This window comes from Balearica regulorum, chromosome 7 (assembly GCF_011004875.1).
Source record: "Balearica regulorum gibbericeps isolate bBalReg1 chromosome 7, bBalReg1.pri, whole genome shotgun sequence".
Taxonomy (NCBI): Eukaryota; Metazoa; Chordata; class Aves; order Gruiformes; family Gruidae; genus Balearica; species Balearica regulorum.
The window spans coordinates 19,533,741-19,554,910 of NC_046190.1; the positions used below are offsets into that span (position 1 = coordinate 19,533,741).

At 43.1% G+C, this 21,170-nt stretch overlaps 1 protein-coding gene across 1 annotated transcript; it reads right to left on the reverse strand.

The window, feature by feature from the left end:
- Positions 1-6,010: 6,010 nt before the first annotated feature.
- On the reverse strand, positions 6,011-20,484 carry FAS (Fas cell surface death receptor). Its single transcript, XM_075758308.1, has 9 exons — positions 20,320-20,484; positions 12,602-12,767; positions 11,885-12,019; positions 9,829-9,940; positions 9,267-9,331; positions 8,821-8,898; positions 8,629-8,702; positions 8,118-8,142; positions 6,011-7,288 (listed from the first exon to the last, which is right to left on the reverse strand). The coding sequence occupies exons 1-9, from the start codon at positions 20,467-20,469 to the stop codon at positions 6,867-6,869; spliced, it is 1,227 nt and encodes a 408-aa protein (XP_075614423.1). The 5' UTR covers positions 20,470-20,484; the 3' UTR covers positions 6,011-6,866.
- Between the last annotated feature and the right edge of the window lie 686 nt (positions 20,485-21,170).

Sequence of the window (21,170 nt, forward strand, 5' to 3'; positions counted from 1 at the left end):
CTCTGTCCTGCAGTCCATAGGCATTGAGCCCCAAGTACCTTGCAGTGGGGCCACAGCTCGGGAGTCCTTGGAAGCACCTGTTAGTGTAACTGCTCAAGAAATCACTTAACCCAGGCTTCCTAAAGGGTGCCTAGGAGTACCTGCCCATCTAACCTATTATTGTTTAAATTGCATTGAGTAACATTCCTCATTTCTTTCCTTATAGCATCTTTAGGGGTGCTCTTTGGAAGTTCCTCATGGGCATGTGCCTGATGTCAGGGAAAGGATTTTGAGTGCTGTAGGGAGATCTGAATAAAGCTTTCACAGTAAGACCCTTTCTCTGGAAAGACATCTCAGTAAAGGAGCTGTGTTCCTGGCATGGCTAGTTGCTCATTTGCTGTTTGCTAAAGATACATAGAGCTACGAAAAAGTGTAATACATGGAGTACTTTGCAAACTCTGACGTCTCATGGTACAAGGCTGTATATTTTCAAGCACTCATTATCGTTCTGGTTTTTCCGATGGAAGCAACAGCCATAGATTTTATAAGATTAAGAAAATCTTGGCAGCAAGCTTACTGAGGCGGTTATTCCAAACATTTCTATAGCTAGACCAGAAGTCAAAACTGCATTTAATGTATAGTTATTTAAAATGATAGGCTAACTTACAAGCCTGAAAGAGAAAGAAGACAAAACCATTTACAATAGCATGTTGTAGCAATTAAGGGTATTATTCATAAGCCAGTTCCTCCAGAAAGCCTCTAAGCTGTCACCACCCACCCCTTCTCCTCCCCCATCTTCACCAGTTGCTTTTTCACTTGATTACGGTGATACAAAGACTACCCTTTGGAGGGCCAAACATCAGGACAGCCATCCTGTCTTTCCTAGACTTTCTCAACCACTGCTAACGCCTACCTGTGACTGGTATCTTGGCAGTTGCATAAGTAACGATCAAGTGAATGTCTAACTCTCAACTGTTTTATTTTATATGTGAATGTTTATTAAGACTTTACTGCACTGCATATTCATGTTGGCACAGGTAATGTTGCACGTACTTCAGTAACAGTGCCAATTCCAGATTTCAGAATGTTCCGTTTGCAGCACAAATGTGTTGTTATGACACAGTTTTTTCCATGTGGTATTAAACTTAAAACTGGTGATCATCGGCTGTGCTGCAGCAGAATTTGGCATTGCAGTGTGGGACTTTCTCGAGCCACTTAATCCTAGAGCTAGTTGAAGGCAGTCAGGCTGTGCTCATCCTCAAATCTGAGGAGCATTACAAAAGCTGTCATACAACATTTTATGACATTGTAGGTATCATTTTTAAATGTTGTGGAACATGACTTGAGGGATCGCATGTAAAATTGGAGTTGTAACTGGCTCAGCTCTACCAGGGCAAGGCTGTGTGCCCTTGTCACAGCCAGTCTGCTGCTTGCTTCGTGTGCAAGCTCATTTACAAAATGTGCTGTTCCTGTGAGAATAATTCATCTCCCCAGAGAGCGAGCCAGCCGGAGAGCCTGGGAAGGAGCCGGGGGAGCTCTTGCAGGCTGTCCATCCCCGCCAAGCCAGCCCGGGGGTGTGCACGGAGACCGGGAGGAGGGGACACGCGTGGGACTGCGCGGACACAGGCTGCCACCTGCTGAGCAGGGGCGGGGAAAGACAGTCTGCAGCGCTTGGTGCATGATTTTTGTGAACAGTGAGGCAAGCTCTAGCTGTTACCTCCCTTCTTCCCAAAAAACAACCACGACCACCTCCCAGGGTGGTTGTCTACAGTTTAAACAAGTTTAAAGGAATTTAAATCTGAAGAGATTTGACTGAGAGGTTCAAAAATCCTGAATTATTTAGTGACCACTGTCTATTCTTGGATAAATGAGGGGGCACTGTCTGGTATACATTTAGTTGCCCCCCTGTCCCCCAAAGTACAGGATTAAGTGTTGTCCTCATGTCTTAGAGACAGACCTTGGACCTCAAGACCCTTTGAGATCAGCCCAGATCACAGCCATCCTTCCCCACGAACTCCAGTGACAACTGTGGCCCATGCTGCCCCTGGAAGAGGGGAGGTGCCGGGGCACAACCAGCCCTAGCAGGGATGGGGGCTGCCTCGCCAGAGGGCTGACAGTGCATCAGAGCAATTTGGGGGTGTCACAAAATGTTTCCTACAGCGTCAGCTATCCTAAACATATGTCTGGAGAGGGAGCTTCATATAGTATGAAGGAAGGACCAGGAAAAGACAAGAGAATGTAAATCTTCAGATGTTGATAATCTGGAAAATATATCAACCTCATTGGTGACTGCAGGATAAATATGCAGGAACTGAAACTGGATACTTCTGCCTCATCCTTTCTCGTTCATATCCCAATGACACACGTACAGGTGGAGAGCCAGTTGTACGGACAGCACTGCAGGAAGATGTATGGGAGGCAGGGTCAGTGACCAATGTGTGCTGCACGCCCCCTGGGGCGCAGGAGGCTGAGGGCTGTGCCTCCAAGGACTGCATCTTTGGCTCTCTCCTGCCATTGCTTTCCATCACTAACTCCTCCCCTGCATTTGTTCAGGACCTCTTTTCAGCATCCCTGCAATCAATCACAGACATTTTTTTGCTGATTCCCTGCTAGGTTGCCTGCTATGAAAACAGCACTTTGTCACAGTTGCTGGTTTACTGGGGGAGCGAGAGACCTCTGTTTAAAGCTACGGAAAAGGGCCCTCTAGCACTGTCTGCCTTAAAAGTCTTGCTTTCAGTTTGGAAGGGAACTTGAACTAAAACCACCGAAAAGCTATCCAGAAAACACTGACTGTACATTAAGTTTTGTGATTGTTCCCACATCCCTCATAATTCATAACCGCAGCTCCATAATGGAGGCTAGATACACATGGTGGGCATTTTTCCTCCTGCTAGCAGGGGGATAGCAGGAATGCGACTTCTCTTTCATGTCCAAAATCAAAGTATTGACAGTAAGAGAGGAATGTGAGTTTTGAGGTTGTATCTTCCCTCAAAACAAGAAAACTGTCCAACTCCAAGGCTTTTCCCAGTACAGTTTTATTCTTCTTGCAAATTTGTTTGTATTGTTTTCCTTCCCTCTTCTCCATACAGGAAATAAGCCTACGGCTCTCTCACACTTTAATATGCTTGTCATGCTATCTGTGCGGAAACATTTCAGACTCTGTACTCAGGACTTCATTTCTCAGCCATGTCTTTACAAGAATGGGCAGCCTGCAGGATAACTTTAAAAATAATCTATTTCATTTTGAGGAATCCTGTATACTAGAGCTGTCTTAAACCTCTTGTGCATTCTTCTGGTGCCACGCTGTAATGGTGATCTTGTTTCTGTCTCCTTGCAGGTGTTTGGTTTGCTTGCAGAGCAACAGGAACTATTCTACAGTTTGCAGCATGGGTGAGCAGATGGGGTGGGCGTGCACAAGCAAAATAGCCTGTGGAATTTCTGAACAGACCCCTCACTCGTGTGCTCACTTTTGATTTGCAGGGGACTGATGTGAGATCATCCTTCTGGCCTTATATTTCTATGTTCCTGTTCTTCTGTTGTTATTTTTAAATTACATTTGTTCTGGTTTTACTATTTAAATAACAAATGCTAGTGTTTTGTAAAGTTTTAGTTGGCTTCCTGAAAAAGGAGTTTCCCCTTTGTAATCTGCTTTTCAAAATGTGCCAAGTCATTCCCTGGGCAAGTTCCTGTTTCACTTTCCACTTGCTATTCTGATGCTGGGTTTCCATAAAACAGGAGTTTCGGTTTTCAAAGTAATTTCTGTTGCTTTCATTTTTCCTTTTTTATTTTTTTCCCTTACCTAAGCTGAGAAAAGAGCTATTTTACACTGCTCATGACACAGCCTTTTTGTTTGGGAGAAAGGGGCTGGTCATTGCAAATGTGCGGAGTGCTGAGCATAGATACTGGAACTGTATTTCAGTGAGCAGCTAAGGCAGTGGCAGTCATAGAATCATAGAATTGTTTTGGTTGGAAAAGACCTTTGAGATCGTCAAGTCCAACCGTTAACCTAGCACTGCCAAATCCACCACTAAACCATGTCCCTAAGCACCACATCTACACGTCTTTTAAATACCTCGAGGGATAGTCATCTTGTTTATCAGCATGAGACTCAGTGTGGACTTTACTTCTGAGAAGTAAAGGTGAGAGCAAAAGCTGAAACAGCGCTAATACAACCTGCTTGGTATGATTTTCTGGTGCAGCCCTAGTTTGAAAATGAGGCCAGAAGCAGGAGGCAGTGGAAAGCTGGGTGTGTGACTGTGGGTCAGAAGAACTAAATCGCTTTCCGTCCCTGGTCCAGGTACTTTAAGATTGATCAGACAGCTCTACGCTGCACTGTGACTGCAATGCAGACACATACGCACTCCTTTGGAAAACCAACTACACAATATAATCAGTCCTCTTATTTGATGCACAGTGTTCTAGCTAAGAAAAAGAATTATGATGTCTGCTAACCACTAGAGTTAATGGCAGTCTGGGTTCAGCCTTGCAGTATGACTCATTGCTCAGGGACTTTTTTTTTTTTTTTAAATCATCCTTGTACTGAGGTTGGGGAAATTCCGGTGTGATGAAAGAAAAATTTCTCATGCTATTTCACTGCCACAAACTCATGAGGTTTGATGTGTCCATTTTAACATCTGTCTGGTTCAGACCAGTTATACAAACTGACCCACTGAAGCCCTGAGAGGTGGACAAGTTGCTTGTCTAGAAACCGGAGGCTAGTCTCTGAGAGATAAAGTCAGCAGCCAAGAAAGCCCCAGGTTCAAGTCAAGCACCTGCCAACATACCTTTAAGCTACATTTATGTCTCCCTGGGTGCGACATGGTACAGGGAGGGCTTGTGAGAGCATGGAGCTCTCCTTCCTTCCATCTTGGCTGTGCTTCCACATAACTGCAACCTAGGAATAGATGGCACAGCCTACACCCCTGCCGTGCTGCTTTTCCGAAAGGCATTTTATTCTCCTGTATATGTGGAGCCTGGCCAAACCATGGCAACTGTCACAGCATGTCAGACCTATACACAGATAGCACAGACACAAGTCATTTATACAATGCTATGCCTTAATCAGCCCGTATGTGCTTAAGTCTGGTGCACAGATATCAAACCATCCAGTTACAGCAGCCTGAAGGTTTTCCTTTGAAAAGCAGCACAATGTGGGGATTTTGGAGGTATAGCTGATTCATTAGACACTTCGAAAATGCAGAAAGGTTAGAGGTGAGAGAGTCCAAAGTGAGGTGAAAGGTTTTTCCAAGCATTTAGCATCGATGTGATGCTTGAGAGCTGGGGAAGTGCTGTATAACCTGAACCAGGTCTGGGCTTGGCAACAAAAAACATGTTCTGTAGCCTTCAGACCTTCCATGGGTCAAGTCTATGAAAGGCTTAAAGTTTTGGAAGATAATATAAGTCCTGCTTTTCCTTTCAGGCTCCTGCTAAATGCCATACACACATTTCTAGCTGTTTCCAAGGGCCACGTGCTACCCTTCCAGGCACCTCACTTCCAGCAGCGTGACCATTTGGAGCAGCCCCACGCAGCTGTGGGTGCCCAGCATTGCCGGCAGCTGGCACCCTGCTGCCAGACCTGCCCTGCCCTTTCCCCAGCCCCGGGGCCAGGTGGCAGCAATGGCACCCTACCCCACACCCAGCACGCCCCAGTGGGCAGGCAGGAGCAGGTCCAGGTAGGTCTCCTCACATGTTGGCTGGAGATTCTCTCTTGGGAACTGATGGCAGAGCTGAAGAAGAAAGTCATCCTGCTTTTACTGTGTGACCTGGAAAAATTAAACCTTTCCACTGAGGTCTCCCCTTCTGCTGAGACTTTGCATAAAGGGTGTGTGAGCAGGGGAAGACCTCGCCACAAAGCAGCCCAGCACTACTAGCCTTGAATTTAGGAACTGAACTGAGCGCTCTGCGATGGAAGAAAGGTAAGGTGTTTTTTTCAGGGGAGTGATCTCCCTTTTTGTGATTTACTGACCTGAGTAAAAGAAAACCTAAAAATGACATCTATAGATTGCATGATAAGAAGGAAAGAGAGAAGTCATGCGCTATATGGATTTATTATTTTTTTAATGACAATGATGTTTTCATTGTATCAGTTCCTGCATTAGAAAAGCTAATGTTGCACGCTGGCTGATGGAGACTTCATAGCTTGTGTAGGTTGCCTTCCAAAAACCACGGATATGCTGTGCTGCTTCAGCTCCTGCTTCTTTGAAGGGTTTTAACATTAGAAAAGGCTCGCAATCATTGCAGACAACAAGGGAAACAATCATTTTTACTTAGCACTGGCAGCTTTTGCATAGAAAACTTGCACATGTACATATACACATATAAATACATATATACAAAATTCTGTATATGCGCACACAGAGGTGCTTTTATACAAGGGAGAAATCCCATTTACAACAGAGTAGAATTTAATTATACAGCAACACCTATATTAAAGAATAATCAGGTGTATGTTATTTTTTGTTGTTGTTCAAGTATTCTTCCCGGTACACTTCAAAGACTCTTAACACCGGAGTTTTCACTTTAAAATTGTGGGATGTTGCATTTTTTAATGTAAGCAAAACATTACATTAAGTAATGCAGGACCACACATTTAGACTAAACCTTTTCTTCAAGTAATGACTATTTCTTTTTGTAGTGAATCCTATAGCTGGAGTCTTATATTTTACCTTTTAGTAAATAGGCCATAAAACCTCTCCTCCCAGTTCTTAACAACTAAAAAAAAAAAAGATAAACCTTTTTTAAAGTACAGATACTGATACAAAAATCATAACTTTTCCCTGTTCATATAACTTCTTGAACCAAACTGCCAATGAAAATGTCTTTTAAAAGCTGTTATATTATTAGAAAAACACTAATTCATTCAGAAATAATTTTCAAATGACTCCGTGCTATGTCTCTTCAAAACTAGTGGAATAGGTTTTGTTTGGCTCAGCACTATCTACTGATAGTAGAATTTTTCTGCTGTCCTCAGTGCAGGTTTTGCTTTGCTCAGTGTCATCACCATGAGACTGTCCCCCTTCCTGACAGCTGGAAACAGCTGCCTTCAGTTTTTCCTCAATTTTATCAGCTGCAGCGCACATTTTAAACTCTCTTAGGCTTCTTATTAGGTTTACATAGGCTCCTTTCATCCCATGTCTCTGGTACCAGACTTGAAACAGCTTAATCTTCTGTTCAGATGTATCATTCCAATAATCCCGAATAGTTTGATCTATGATAGGTTCTGGTACTTTGTGATTACGAACAAATGTCTTGACTTGTTGGAGTGTCATCTCCTCCACAATTTCAGCAACATGGCTGCTCAGGTCAATATCTAGAAGCATAAAAGAAAATTAATGGTCTTGGCACTTATATCTTACTGGTTTTTTGTTACCTGCGCTCAGAATTGATATTTGTCGTATCCAAAACAGATTAAGTTTCAGGTATTCATGACATGGTATGTTTTATATGTGTTTTTTTTACAATGATGTCCAGCGGATCTACTTTTACATATTCCTGCCAAATGCTAGTTAATTCAAATACTTAGGGTTGCATCCATATTGCTTTCTACCATTTGAAACAGAATCTCAGTTCCCTCTGTAACCTGTTCTGTCCTCCTCTATCATTAGAGTGTGGTCATGCCTCATGTACCTTTTTTTTGCTCAAAATAGCATTGGTAAGGGTCCTGGAACAAAACAGGTCTTTTGTTGTGATACAGGCTTGGAACTTTTGTTATCTTCCTATTGTGTGCTACTACTGTGGATTTGCCCTTGAACATGAGGTAGGTTTGTCTTCCTGCGATCCCACTGCTGGGTGTGGGACTACTCCATTATCGTAATTATTCATGATTCTAAAAATTCAGCTTGCTGCCTCCTAGTGTCTGTACCACATGCAGAACAGAAATTCAGCTGTTATTCATTAGTAATTGCTTCCCATACAACAGAAATTCCTCCTGAGGCAAAACTTTCATGATACCACTAAATGCCTTAATAAGCTTAATATGAACTGGCATTTCTTTAATAAGTGTTCACTGTTGTGCTAGAATGATGGCTCTAGGCAGTGACAAAGTCTACACAAAAATACCCTTTTTTAGTGTAGGATTTACATGTCCGGGTTTTTTTTTTTTTCTTCTACTGAATTTTGAGAAATTACTTGTCTCTTACCTCTGTGTATGAGAGGTACATTCTCCTGAAAAGAGAAGCAAGAGAGAAATGAGCAGAAACATTTCATAAAACACCAACCTTGTATAAGAGGATAAACACATTTCACACCACTTCTGCAATTTTCTTTTAGTTTTTTCCATGATTCCCCTGTTCTATGAACGAGGGAATCAGATAGGACAGACAGATGTCTTTTGACTAGAAAGAGAATCACCTCACAATTGCTATTGCTTAAAAGTTTACATGGGGACAGGCACCCTGGGTCAGTGGAGGCCTGATGATTTATGAAGGTTTGATCCTGGTCATGTCACTTAGGAAGCACATCAACACATCCTGAAGAAATAATATAGGGTTTCTCTTACTTATCCCAAAAATGTCCTCATGGTGAAATTTACTTCATTAATGTCATAGAAGAGAGGCATGCACATGCCTGGGGAATCCCAGTGTAATTTAAATGGAACAAAGTTCCTTGCATGAAGCTGAGATTTTTTGTGATCTAAGCAACAATACTTACATAAGAAACAACTGGTTTGAGGACTACATCATTTAGGGTCTCCTTCCTTGTACAATTTTTCCATTTTCTCTTGTCTGAAACAAAAAAAAGCATTTTTAAAATCTAGGACAGAGTGTATCTCTCGTCTGGACTCATCTGAGTAAGCAGCTGAATATCTTATTCAGAGTATAGTAGGAATAGGGAATCACTTACAACAGAATATTGCTCCCGCTATTAGTAATAGTAGAACCATAATGATCAAAGTAGTGGCCCACCATTGCAATCCTGTTTCTGTTGGAACATTGGAAACATTACATGTAAGTTAAGTCAAGAAATGCAACACTGCAAGACACTCTAAATTTTAAACAAGATTGCATCAGATTATAAGAGCACTTCTGTCATCTCCTAATAGTAGAAGCTACCTCTTTGTTAAAGTCTTACCTATCATGAGCTGCCCCTAAAAAGGAGTAATAGCTCCTACATCTGCACAATGATCAAGGGAAAAGAGCAACCATGCTCCACAGGTCAGTACAGGGCCCAGAAGATATGATGCCCTTAGCTGTCAGGAATCACTATGGGCCACCGTGTAGAACAGTACAATTGCAATAGCCTCTCAAAATACAGCAGATGCTAGACCATGCTAGGTCTTAAAACGCTACCTTCCATGCCGCACACAGTGTCTGAAGTTGAAGTACATTGTTTTTCAATTACGCCACTTTCACATCTGCAGAAAACATGAACAAAAATTATTACGGGATTTGTTTCTTTCTTTTATAAACTCTGTCAATGGAGCAAATAAAAATCTTCTAACACTTTTTATCAGCTAAATATTTCATATATCAAGATGTTGGAGTTTGGAATTTAATAGGTCTGAAAATAGTATGGAAAGGTATGGGGGTGGAAAAAGGTGTGGAAATGATTTTCTAGATGTAACAGTAGTTCACACAAAGATAACAGGAAAGCTCAGATACTTAATGACATTTTCTTGAAAAGTGTATACAGACTTGGTGGGTTTTTTCTGCACGCTTTTGGAAAACTGCACGGATGCAAGTTAAACTGACTGAGCTAAGTCAGCTCAACAAGCTAAGTGCAGCAGAAAACGAGTATGTTTTCCCTCAGGTTACACATTACCTTAGCCTCTGTCTTGAAACTGGCTGGAAAAAAGCATGCTAACATATGATATTAACAATTTCATATTTAACGATGAAGGCATAAACTTACATGGTGCATGGATTACAGTGCCCACATGGTACAGAAGAATTGCAAAAATAGTTCTTTGCACAGGTGCATTCTGTGTTCTGCTCTGGGGTACAGTTCTTTGCAACCTCCAAACCTAAAATAAATTTCTTAAAGTTTGTTAGTTTGAAAAAGTAGGCCTTAAAAGCAGGCCTCTGCTCACAACCTCTTGTCCTCAGACTTACGTGCTTTTAGCTCTACCACGCTGGTGGGGCTTACTTGTAAGAGCGAGGTAAGTTTTAGGAAGAGCCCTGCTGCCGGAGTGCTGGAGATGGCGGAGAGACCTCTGCTGGCCAAGAGCTCAAAAAACTGGTCGCTGGAAGAGGACTCGTTTGGCAGCGCCAAATGAGCTGCTTTTTCTCGTTCAGAAATGTAAAGCCAGAAGGAAACTCAGATCATCACGTTACACATCTCCCTGCTTGATGTCAGAGACAAGTTCTTTACTCTCCCTGACAACAAATTTATCTCTTCTTGAGGACCTCCAATGGTAAGGAATTCCCCTCTCTCTGTTAGCTAAAACATATTCCCTGCTTAAGTATCAGAACAAGTAAATTAATTTTCTTCTATCCTCAGCATATACAATGAAGCTATCTCCATCTATGGAAAATTATTTCTGCATTAAAAATTACTTTAAGTAACTACCTACTATGAAAGCTATTTTCATAGGCATATAAGAATAGAAGTGAAATTTTGAGTTATCACATTCAGTGTTCTGCTGTAATGGTAAAACACGTTATCTTACAAAATTTGATGAAGCTGTACTGTGAAATCAGTGCTGAAACCATTCATGGAAATATCAAACATGAATGATCCTAAGAATGGTTCTCCTGGAACTTCAGTGGTAATTTTCCTCCTGTCTAATGTTTTCTACTGACTTCAATTACAATATTGTCCGTGGGATAACGTGATTAGTCAGCCCGTTACCCTTTCTTTCCCTTTCAGTTTAAACGATAGTTTCCTTTGTGGCACTGTACAAAATGCTGAATTGTTTTGCCTACTCAACTTCATTACCCATCCAAAAATGCTTACTATAGTACCTAATGAGGAAATATTTCTATGTATATCGAGGTTTTACAGGAAGGGGAAAGCACTAAAGATTGATGTTCCAGCAGGTGATCTGAGTACAACCATACTGGAATTGAGCTGTGTTTCTGCTCACTAAACTTGAATTTGGATACGAAGAATGCACAACTATCATTCCCTAAATCCAGGAATACTAGAAGTACAGGACACCTGGCGGAACTGGTAGGAGATCAGTTCAATGGATTTTAAAAAAATATGATGGATATTTATGCAACAGGTAGTGAATTTCTGGAACCTGGTGTCCCCCAGCAGGTTCATGCACAAAGGGCTCACAAAATGACTAGGTAGGGATGGACCTTCTAATGTCCTTTCCCACAACTGTGGATGCTGGTAGACTTTGCAGGGAACAGACCACAGAAAGTAGACAGGTTTGTTTGTGTTTTTTCTAAATAGCATCTCTTGCCTCCACTGCTGACGGTAGAATACTGGGGTAGGCGGACCGCTGGCCTGACCTAGTAGGGCATGCCTTGTGGTCTCATAATTTGATCCTACATGCCACACGGCATCTTGCATGTATAAAAGACATCACTCCATCAGCTCCAGCAATTTTAAATAATATTATTAATTACATGAAAGGCTATGAAAGAAACCATTGGGACTTCTCCCATCCCTGCTTCTTACAACACCCCTCTTCTTTTAAATAGAGCGTGAAGGAGAGCGCAAGCTTTTCTTCCTTAACTCTAACCAGTTTGTATAGGGTCTGCTTCGCAAGGACTGCTGCGCAAAGACAGATACAAGGAAAAACAATGGGCCAGCATAGCTTGCTCTTCTTCCTACTTTGTGCTTGATGAAAGGGAACTGGAGGATAAACTTATGACTTTGTCATAAATTCCTTCATGTACTACCACTAAAACATTTTAACCTGCATCCTACCCACTATTCAGGGATTGTGGTGACTTTTCAGTCAGATCCTGTATCAAAAAAGTCATTGTTGGAGTTGCTATTTCTATAGACATACCTAATATGCTGTCACATGAAGAGCATCTCATACATTCCTCCAAATCATTTTCATGATGTATGTATTCCTTTCCATTCTTACATGGAACACAGTGTTTGTTAATATCTGTTGGGCAGCTGATATTTTTAACAAAACCTGTAGAGACAGAAAAACCAGAATGAAGATGTGCAATACCTTTGGACAGAAGCCATCAGCTCTAAGACCTATGTCAGACTTTCTTTTTAATCCCTAATACTTTTTGATTTACAAATATGGACAGGATCTATATTCTTTATGTATACATATATGCTCTTCAGGAATGTAGTATAGATAAAATGTGATTATCCCCCCTCTTCCTCCAATTTAGGACTATGGAGAACACACCAAACAAAACTGTACATGCAAAATAGGAAAAACCATGAATATATAGAGTTTTGTAGGCAAAAGCCTGTGCTTGAACTGTAACCTCTTTCAAAGATATGTATGTAATGCTTAGCTCTTTTGTGACAAGCATGTTATGTGATAGCCACTATCTGTAGTGAAAAGTTATTGGTACGCTGAGCTCAAGAAATACTTATGAAGTGTCTGATGTCCTGCAAATAGAGAAAGATACAGCTAGAATGAAGCATCACATTCAGGAAACCACAGCGTGCCACTTAGCTATCCCAGCAGAAAGCAATTGTGTAAGCTGTGGTTTCCACTCTTAATGACTTTTCGACACAGTCTTATGATACTCACCACGATTACATTTCTTGCAACACTGATCACCTGAACTGTATTCACCCTTCTGACATCTATCTTCTCTCTTAACAATGATCCTCCTTGTAATAAATTTATTGTGCACTATGCGTTTTAGAGCTGCAGTATCATTTTTGCACTGTGTTTCAATAATTAAGATAATCACCTGGGAGAGAAGAATAGCGAATTAGACAAAAAAAATGTCAAGGAATATAGGTGTGTTTTACTACTAGTACAGCGTTACATGTTACTTTGTTACTAAACATACTGATATTCACTCCCTTATGAGAGTTGTTCATTACTTCAGAAGAGTTAATGGACAATGAGGACGCAGATTTAATGCCATCAACCCTACCACTACAGGCACTGATCACTTTGAAAATTAATGTTTGAAAACAGGCCCGTACATCTGAGTTGTAACAATTACCTCGTATGCCTAATTACAGTGCAAAGCAAAGGAACTCCCATTATTTTCTTGAAGAGCTTTCTCTGCCTCAGATCACTGTGCCTAAATCTGCCCTTTCTTAGCCAATAATAATAATGTTTCATAGAGAACTTCCTTAATTCCAATGATATCTTAATTTCTTGCCACCCTACTGTTTCTTGCAAACTGAACAGTGTTAATGCATCTCTGAAGAAAAAAAAAGTAATGTTTTAATCTCAGCCAAAAATACCTGATTTCTAAAATGATCTTGTTCTCACTTTGTTTTCCAATTCAATTATTTTTCTCCTTAGTATATGACGCCTACGTATTCCTGAAAGAAGTCCTACTCTCCCTTCAAATTAATTTACATCCTGATCCATTTCTCCAAATGCACTGTCAGGTTAAATTGCATAGTGCTTTTTTTTTTTTTTTTTTTTTTTTTTTCCTGTTAGTAGTAACTTTACTAGCCATTGCTGTCCTGCCTCTTTTCATGACAATGAGAAAGCACTATGGACCAGAGAACAAACCATTCTTTTTTTCCTATTTTGGGAGTAAGGTGGGAAAATGAGGACAGATCTTCTATAGTTTGCCTTCCTCTTGGCAATGGTTTGTGGAGAATTCCGTATATGCTTTGCATGCACTAGGTAGAAGAAGTCAATATAATGGAGCTATGTAATGCTTGTTGGCTGGACAACTAGATTCCCTCCTAGAAATGTGATGCAGGACAGCCTGCCTTTACTTAGCCCAGTTTCTGCTGATAGTTTGGAGTGATTTGAACATTTTCACATTTTATTTTACTTGTGTTTTACTAACTCTCTGTGTGGAGTTGTAACAGAAAAAATTAAGACAGTCCTTGTGTTGATGAGTTTGAAGTCTTGACATCTCTACGTTCACTGTTCTTGCTCCTCTTTAAATAAAAAAATATTGTTTCGTATTTTACAAAAGACTTGGGGATATGCACTGTGAGAGATACTGAGGAAGGGGGGAAAATGATGTCTGGGAAGAAATGAAGCAATGCTATTGTCCTTGGCAAAATGAAAGAACAGGCCAAGCTGTGAAGGAGAGGGATGGCAGGGTACCTTTTTCGGAAAGATTAGTGAGGAATGAGGTGCAACACAAAGAAACTGCCAAATCCTCATACCAACAGTGCACTGCATGGACTATAAAAGTCCTGCCCATTGTAGATCCACTCACATTTTCAATCAGCATGCAAAACACCTTGAGTAATTTATGTTTAATTTTGTCTTAGATATATGAAAGAGGTTAATTCTGAATGGTTGGTTATCTTTGAACACTTTTGAATTGCAGCTAAATACAAATTTGAATGTATCTGTTAATTTTAACAGCAAGGGACATGGTATATACATATTTAAGGAACTTTCTAATAATTTGAGGACTGCTTATTGTTACACTCGAGGTTTTTTTTTCCTGACAGAGGGTGATATTTAATGGCTGATTAACTCAGTCTTCATGATTTTGTGTGAAACTGCTTGGATACCAATCATAACTTTAGTTAGATGCAGAAAAATTTTTAATTATCTTAAATATGAACTGACTGAAAAATGACTTTGGATTTCAAACTGGGATCTTAAGTGACAGAAGCGTTATCCGTGGCTAATTAATTGAAGAAACCAGTATGACCACTGTCTGCTGACTTGTACAAGTAGCCGCTTCTTTTGATCCTCTAGTCTATTCAGAGATGGGAAGGTGAAAAGCATCTTCTTTCCTTAGCAGCCATCTGTTTTTAAATTATGTAGTATTAGGAACTTGACTGAAATTAAGAAGGCCTTTGTTTGCACCTGGAGGAGAAGGTTCAGCTGCTAAAAAAGCAGTTTAGCACGTGAGAAACTGTGTGTATGGAAGCTCAGCCCGTCACTTCCCCCGTTCAGTGCTCTGACTCTCTTCCTTTGCTGCCCGAGCTGTGAGGGTGCTCTTCGCTAAGTTCTGGTGTAATGATGTTAAAAGGTTAAAGTTAATGTAAGGCCACAACAGGAGCTGTCATCTGGATGTGCCAAATTAGCGTGCTTTGTTTTCCTTTTGCCTGGGAGAACTGTCTTACTAAAATCTGGGATAGAAAGTCCAGTTGACTACTTCTTAGTAATTATTTTTTAGAGGCATGCGTTCAGTCTGGTTTGACTTTCCCTGAAGCAGGGTGAAGCCCCACACCTCCATCACTCCCCCACCACATGTTGGACTGGGCTGAGCGAGGGGACAGTCACAGAACAACACTGGGGGGACGCGTTTCGTGCTGGGTCTCTGAGCTGGAGGATGGTGACACCCCAACCAGCCTGCCCACCACGAGGCCCTGGCCAGCAGAAGGGTTCGGAAGCGAGGTGGTTGCCGGGGCAGGGAGGCCCTGAGGCAGCACAACGCATCTCTGGCCACCCCAGGAAAGCCAACGGCGCCAGATGGCTTCCAACCCTGAAGGCGGGCGGCACGGCTGGGGCACATGGCAGGCCAATGCAAATGCTGCCTGTGGGGTGAGGAAGTTGGTGGGGAAAGGACCCTTTCATCTCCCTGCGCTGACGGAGGAACTATGATTCAGCAGAGCGAGTGAAGAGCGCAGCACCGCTGAGGCTCTGATGAAGCTGCCCACTCGGCTCACCCGCTGCGAGGGCCCAGCTCCTCCTCCTCCTCCTCGCCCGCCCTCGCAGCCGCACCTGGCGAAGTGCCGCGCATACGCGGACACTCTCCATCCTGCTTCTGGCACCCAAATCTCCCCTTTTTAGACCAGAGAAGTCAAGCCATTTTGGGGAGGAAAAAAAAAGACCCTGGGCAACAGTAAGAAGAGGGCAAGTGAAGATAACCACAGCCCTAACGCACCCACAAACTGTACCTGGGCACAACAGAGAAACTGAACGGCACTGGTGCAGCACAGAGCACGCACACAGAAAGAAAGTGTACAGAGAGTCATGCAGAAAATGGGATATAATGAAAGAAGGAAACATCTTTCTAAATGACTAATACCAGTAAAACTTAGCTGACATTCTTTTTGTGTTTACTGAATGCCTGCAATCACAGTGCATGCACAGAAACAGCCTTCCCTCACGCGAGCAAGTCTCTCCACCTCTTGCTTATGCTTGTATGCAAACAAGCTATGCCGATAGAAATATAATGCTTTTTGATGGAAGCCCTCCGCTGTTGCTCACATTGAACTTCCTGGTACACTTACAAGAAGTGGGGATCACTTCTCAGAATTTGACGTTTAAGCAGAACCAAACACCTATGTTGGTTCTGCTCACAGGGACGTCTTACACCATCTTCCTGTACAAGGAATAATGAGAAGACTGTGGAGACTTTATAGCTTTCAAAGCAACACCCTAATTTTTTTCAAACTTTTCTTCTTCTCCTGGATTTGCGCCCTCTTGAAAGCAATCCATTTGCCGTAGAGAAATTTTGGTATGTCTTATAGGAAAAAAAAATTTAATAGTCATTTAGCTTCCTGTGCACACCTTAATTGCTTTCCTCATCACTGAGCAGCGAGTGCTGCTAGTGGAAAGGAAACGCTTTAGGGGCTTTCGCAGAGGCACGGGTGATAGGTGCTTTTTTGGTGATGTGTACATTCAAACAGCAGCTGTATATTTTCAGCTTAAAATGACTCATAGAGGCTCTATTCTACCTTTCTCATCCTAACCTAAAAAACAGTTGTCATATCTAAACTGAAGACTTAGACTGAACTGAGCAGACAATGGGAATAAAATCAATCAAGCGGGGATATCTATGCTTAGCAGAATTGATAAAAATTATCAAATGAGCACAAAGTTTTTGGTTTCTCTCCTTTTGCATTGCCCAGCCATTTAAGAGACCTTTCTACCTCCTTCTCCTTCACTCCTACAGAGTCCTCCAAAATGCGTTCACCAACAGGCATCTGCTAAGGAGACTTAGAAACCTGTTTTCATCTGTGTTCCCAGGGCAGAGTGACAGGAGCTTTAGTTTCTTTGAAAACCTGTGTGATTTTTGGCAATCTCAGGGCTCCAGTTCTGCCTGTATCAGAGCATTCTTCGTAACAGGTCAGCTTCCTTCAACTGAAAAGTTTCAGCAGACCTACCTTATGGGTATGTAATCTCTGCTTTGAAAGTGTGTGGACATGTTATTTGCATACAGGACGTTTTAAAGCTTTACAACTTTTAACACTGAGGAAAAAAAATTGTCTCTGCTTTCTCCTGTTATCTTTGTAATACACTTTATTTTTAGCAAACCACTTCTTCCATTTTGAATCCATAGATGTCTATGGACAAGAAGGCTGGTGCCTTCTCATAGGGTGGCTTTTTTTTTTTTCCCAGTCCACATTTGTTACATGGGGCAACATGCATGAGCTCATCGGGGCTTTCTAAGTGTTTAAAAAAAGGGGGAGAGGGGACTTTTCTTGCTTTTTTTGCTTAGTGGGAGCTGAGAAAAACTTTAACTCATTTTCTGAGTTTTGATTTGCTTCTGGTACTTTTGACAAATGGTTGCAAGAGTTAGCTCCATTTTAATAGTTTTCTGTGCAATTAATCTCTGTTGCGTTAACCCTGTCAGCATGGTATTTTCAGAGTAATTTCACACTGCTTGTTAAGAGGATTCTCCACTCCAGTTCTTTTACAATGATAAGTAATTTCTGCTTCCAATATCTCCAGTATCATTCTTCCTCATCTTTTCCCCGCCTCCGCAAGGCAGAAGTTGATAGCACCAAAATAACCACTAAAAATAGTATTTTGTCTTCTACAATCTTTTATGAGAAGGACGAAAAGAATCCTGTTCCATTTTCTGAAGCCCAGCAATGGGAGTTCGTATTTCCCCACAACTAGAAGCATCCTGAGCTTCTTAAATTTCAAGTGTGATGCACGTGTTCAATGCCTGTGAGAATAAGAAGCCTCAGCTACTGTCCAAATTCAATCCATTACTATTCACGTCTTGACTGACTCACATGCAAATTATGGCAATATATTGAGGGGTGGGAGTTGTTGTTTTGGTTTTTAGGAGTACTGTACTAGTGAACACCTAACAAATGCTATACAATTTGGGAGAGTTGGAGCAATATTAACAGCTCCCACCTCACTTTGATGTTGTGGCTAAGGATGAATATGAGCTGGACAGCGTAGAAATTTAGCAACTCTTTCTCATTTTCCTTTTGTAACACAGTTTCTTGTTGGCACTCTTAACTGTGGAAATGTGAGCAGACAAATGTTTCCAGAATTGGGGCCTTTGTACTTTTCACTGGTGTCTTGGGTCATCCCATGACTTTATGGCTGTTTATATGCATACATTTAAATGTGTGCTTTAGTTGTCTGGGAAATGAGAAAGAAGGGTTAGCACAGTAATGTAGGAGTACTGTTTTCAAAAGTCTGTATTCTAAATTTCCAGAAAACTGCCTATTTGTAGTCATATCAGATAATTACAAAATACTTAGATAACACTTCACTCTCTTAAGATGGCCTATTCCTTTAGAGTGTGTCTCTGAGTGGTATGTGGCTTTGTGGCTTGTTTTACGGGGTTAAAGTTAAATGTTTTCTAACTACGTAGGCTGTTGTTATTTTGCATGAGTATCCCTGCAACTGCTTCTACTTTAGTGCAACATGGAGTTGTTTACCAAATTGAGGTCTCATTCAACAACCTACTTTCATGTTCTGGTTTAATCAATATGTCAAATGCTGTCCAGCTGTACTGATTTATTAGTAGTGGAACAACATGCTAATTAAAAAAAAAAAAAACACTAAACATAATTTTTTAAAAAATACAAAGCATGTAGGAGTGCCACAGTCTTTCCACAGGGTACCAAAATTTGGAAACAAGTGGAAAATAAGAATAGGAATGATATTTATTCTCTGGGAGCAGTGAGATAAGAGAAAGTATTTTTTACCTTAATTTATATTCTGAATAGTTCTAAGATACTGAGCTAGACTGACATTTCCACTAGTTGTTTGCTGCTTTGTATTTAACTATGCTCTGGTGCTTTGTGCAGGGGCATGGATGTAACCCTTTGAATCACTGTAAATATTTTACTGCCTGTTATATAGTAAATCAGATCACAATTTGAATAGTTTTTACCTTACCCTCTGATTTTAACCTGCCAAACCCTAAAGCAAACTGCATTCATTAGCAGTGTAACCACACTGTGAACAGATTTTGAATGTGAACTCCAGTGAGTTCCCTCTGAAATAGGCGAGAACTGGGGCTGGTGAAGCAATGTATACCACATCCGCAATTCCAGGCAGGTCATGGCTCTGCTATGCAGCAGGGCTTACTGCCACCTGCCTGATACCCACTATCCTGCCCCTGGGCTCTGGGAGCAGGGCTGCCTCGGGCAGCTCTGCCAGAGTGCGGGCAGAGCCAGTCCATCTGCACCTGCACGTGCCGAGGTCTCCTGCCAAGGAGCTTGCTGCCGCTACAGCTCTTTGGCCTAATGCACCGGTACCAGCAGAGATCCCTGTGCAGCCGGTGCTGAAACACTTCCTTACCTTCCCTGTTGGCAGTAGCCCTCCAAAATGAGTGTTTGTGAAGGTAACTCTACTGATGACAAACCTAGACACGTGACCTAAGTTCTGAAGCTGCAGAGACTCATACTGTGCATGGTGGATGATTCAGCCAAGAAAGGAAAGCCCTGCCCCACTTCCAATAAACACCGCAATTTGCGCCAGTGGACTTGGCCTATTTCCCTAGCTTTTCCTTGGTCACAGTCAGTAGTGATTCCAAACTCCTCCACCACAGGCATTTACTTTGAAGTTGCTTTCCCAGATCACTGCGTTACGGAGGTGCAGTGCAAGTCACTAGCGTGGTCTTTGCCCGGGCAGATACTCAGCCACAGATCTAACTGTGCCGTCTACGCATGGACGTTGGACCTGCGTCGCCCACATCTCTGCCCAGGTCTGGGTGGCTGCAGGCTGAGGCCAACGGCAGCTGTCCCTGGGTCCCCCCGAGCTGTGGCACACGGCCCGGTGTCCCTGACAGCTACCTGCATCCATCCCCCTTTTCTTTCCCTCTGCTTTTCCACAACGCCCACTTCCCTCTGCTTGGCACAAGAAGAAGTGACTGTAAAAGCATAAAGTGCCTGAATTTGAAGATGGGCTTTTTAAAGAAGAAAAAAATCGTCTAAATGAATTACTTGAAATCGCGAAAAAAAAGTTTGTTGAGGCCGGCGGCGATCAGAAGCCAGGCAGCGCTTCTAGCACCGCCCGCCGCAGCACCCCGCGTTCCCGCCCGGCTACGGCCGGGGCTGGCCCCACCGCCGGCCGCCCTGCTGCGCAGCGCCAGCCCGTCCCGCCGCCGCCCGGCTCCCGGGCGCCCGTCCCGCTCCCCCGCGCAGGCGGACACTTACGAGGAGCCGGGGAAGGAGTGCCCGGGCCATGCCGCTGCTGCCCAGCGCTCTCCCTTGCACCTTCCGGCAAAGCGAAAGCGGGGCCCGTCCCATCGCAGCCGCCAGCGGTCTGCTCCCGTCTGCGCCCTGCCCACGCCGGGCTCCTCCCATGCTGGCCCGGCCCGGCGCTGGGGCGGGGGCGCGGAGGGGCCGGCGGCTGGTAGCGGGCAGAGCTGCCTCTTCCCCGCCCTGCCCGCAGGTGCCCGCCGCGTCGGGAACCAGCCCCGGGCAGGAGCTTCCGCCCCCGAATGACCCCACGGGCGTGGGACGGACAGTTCGCCCGTGCGCTCTGCGCTGAGCTCCCCTCTGTGAAGGGGAGGCAAGGGGAGGCAAGGGCATGCCGGCCCCCCCCCGGGGGTGTCCTGGGCACCACGCTCTCCGCGGGGGCTGAGGTGTTCGGGCTGTGCGGGGTGGGGAGCACCCGCTCGGCAGCTTGCAAATGCCAGGCATGGCCCTGAGGTCACGAAGCAAAACGCCAACAGACTTTGGGCTGGGCGTGAGGCACTTGCTTCTTGTGCTTCAACTGCTGAGTAGAGCAACTGCCTCCCCATCAAGGGCAGAAACTCCGATTCTGCAATATTAGCAAGGACAGGCTTGGGGCAGGGGGTCCTCAATCATCTGTAGGACCGGAGCAGTCCTTCAGAGTAGGCTAAATTCACTGCAGCAGAAGATACTGCCTTTTGCTGTCCTATTGAAAGGATTCCTCAAGCCAGTTACTTCTATTTCATAGCTATTTCCAGTCACTCCTTGTGTTTTTCTTGTAAGCTTTCAGTGGTTTGAAATGCCCATAGTCTGTCCTCCTCCGTAGTGTT

What these genes read in the sequence shown, in the direction of transcription:
- FAS (XM_075758308.1), bottom strand. Translation starts at nt 20,469, where the DNA reads ATGGGAGGAGCCCGGCGTGGGCAGGGCGCAGACGGGAGCAGACCGCTG. An exon ending in TTGCAAGAAATGTAATCGTG is followed by an intron (nt 12,020 to 12,601) that starts GTGAGTATCATA and finishes CTGTCTCTACAG; the next exon opens with GTTTTGTTAAAAATATCAGC. An exon ending in TGTACCTCTCATACACAGAG is followed by an intron (nt 7,289 to 8,117) that starts GTAAGAGACAAG and finishes TTATGCTTCTAG; the next exon opens with ATATTGACCTGAGCAGCCAT.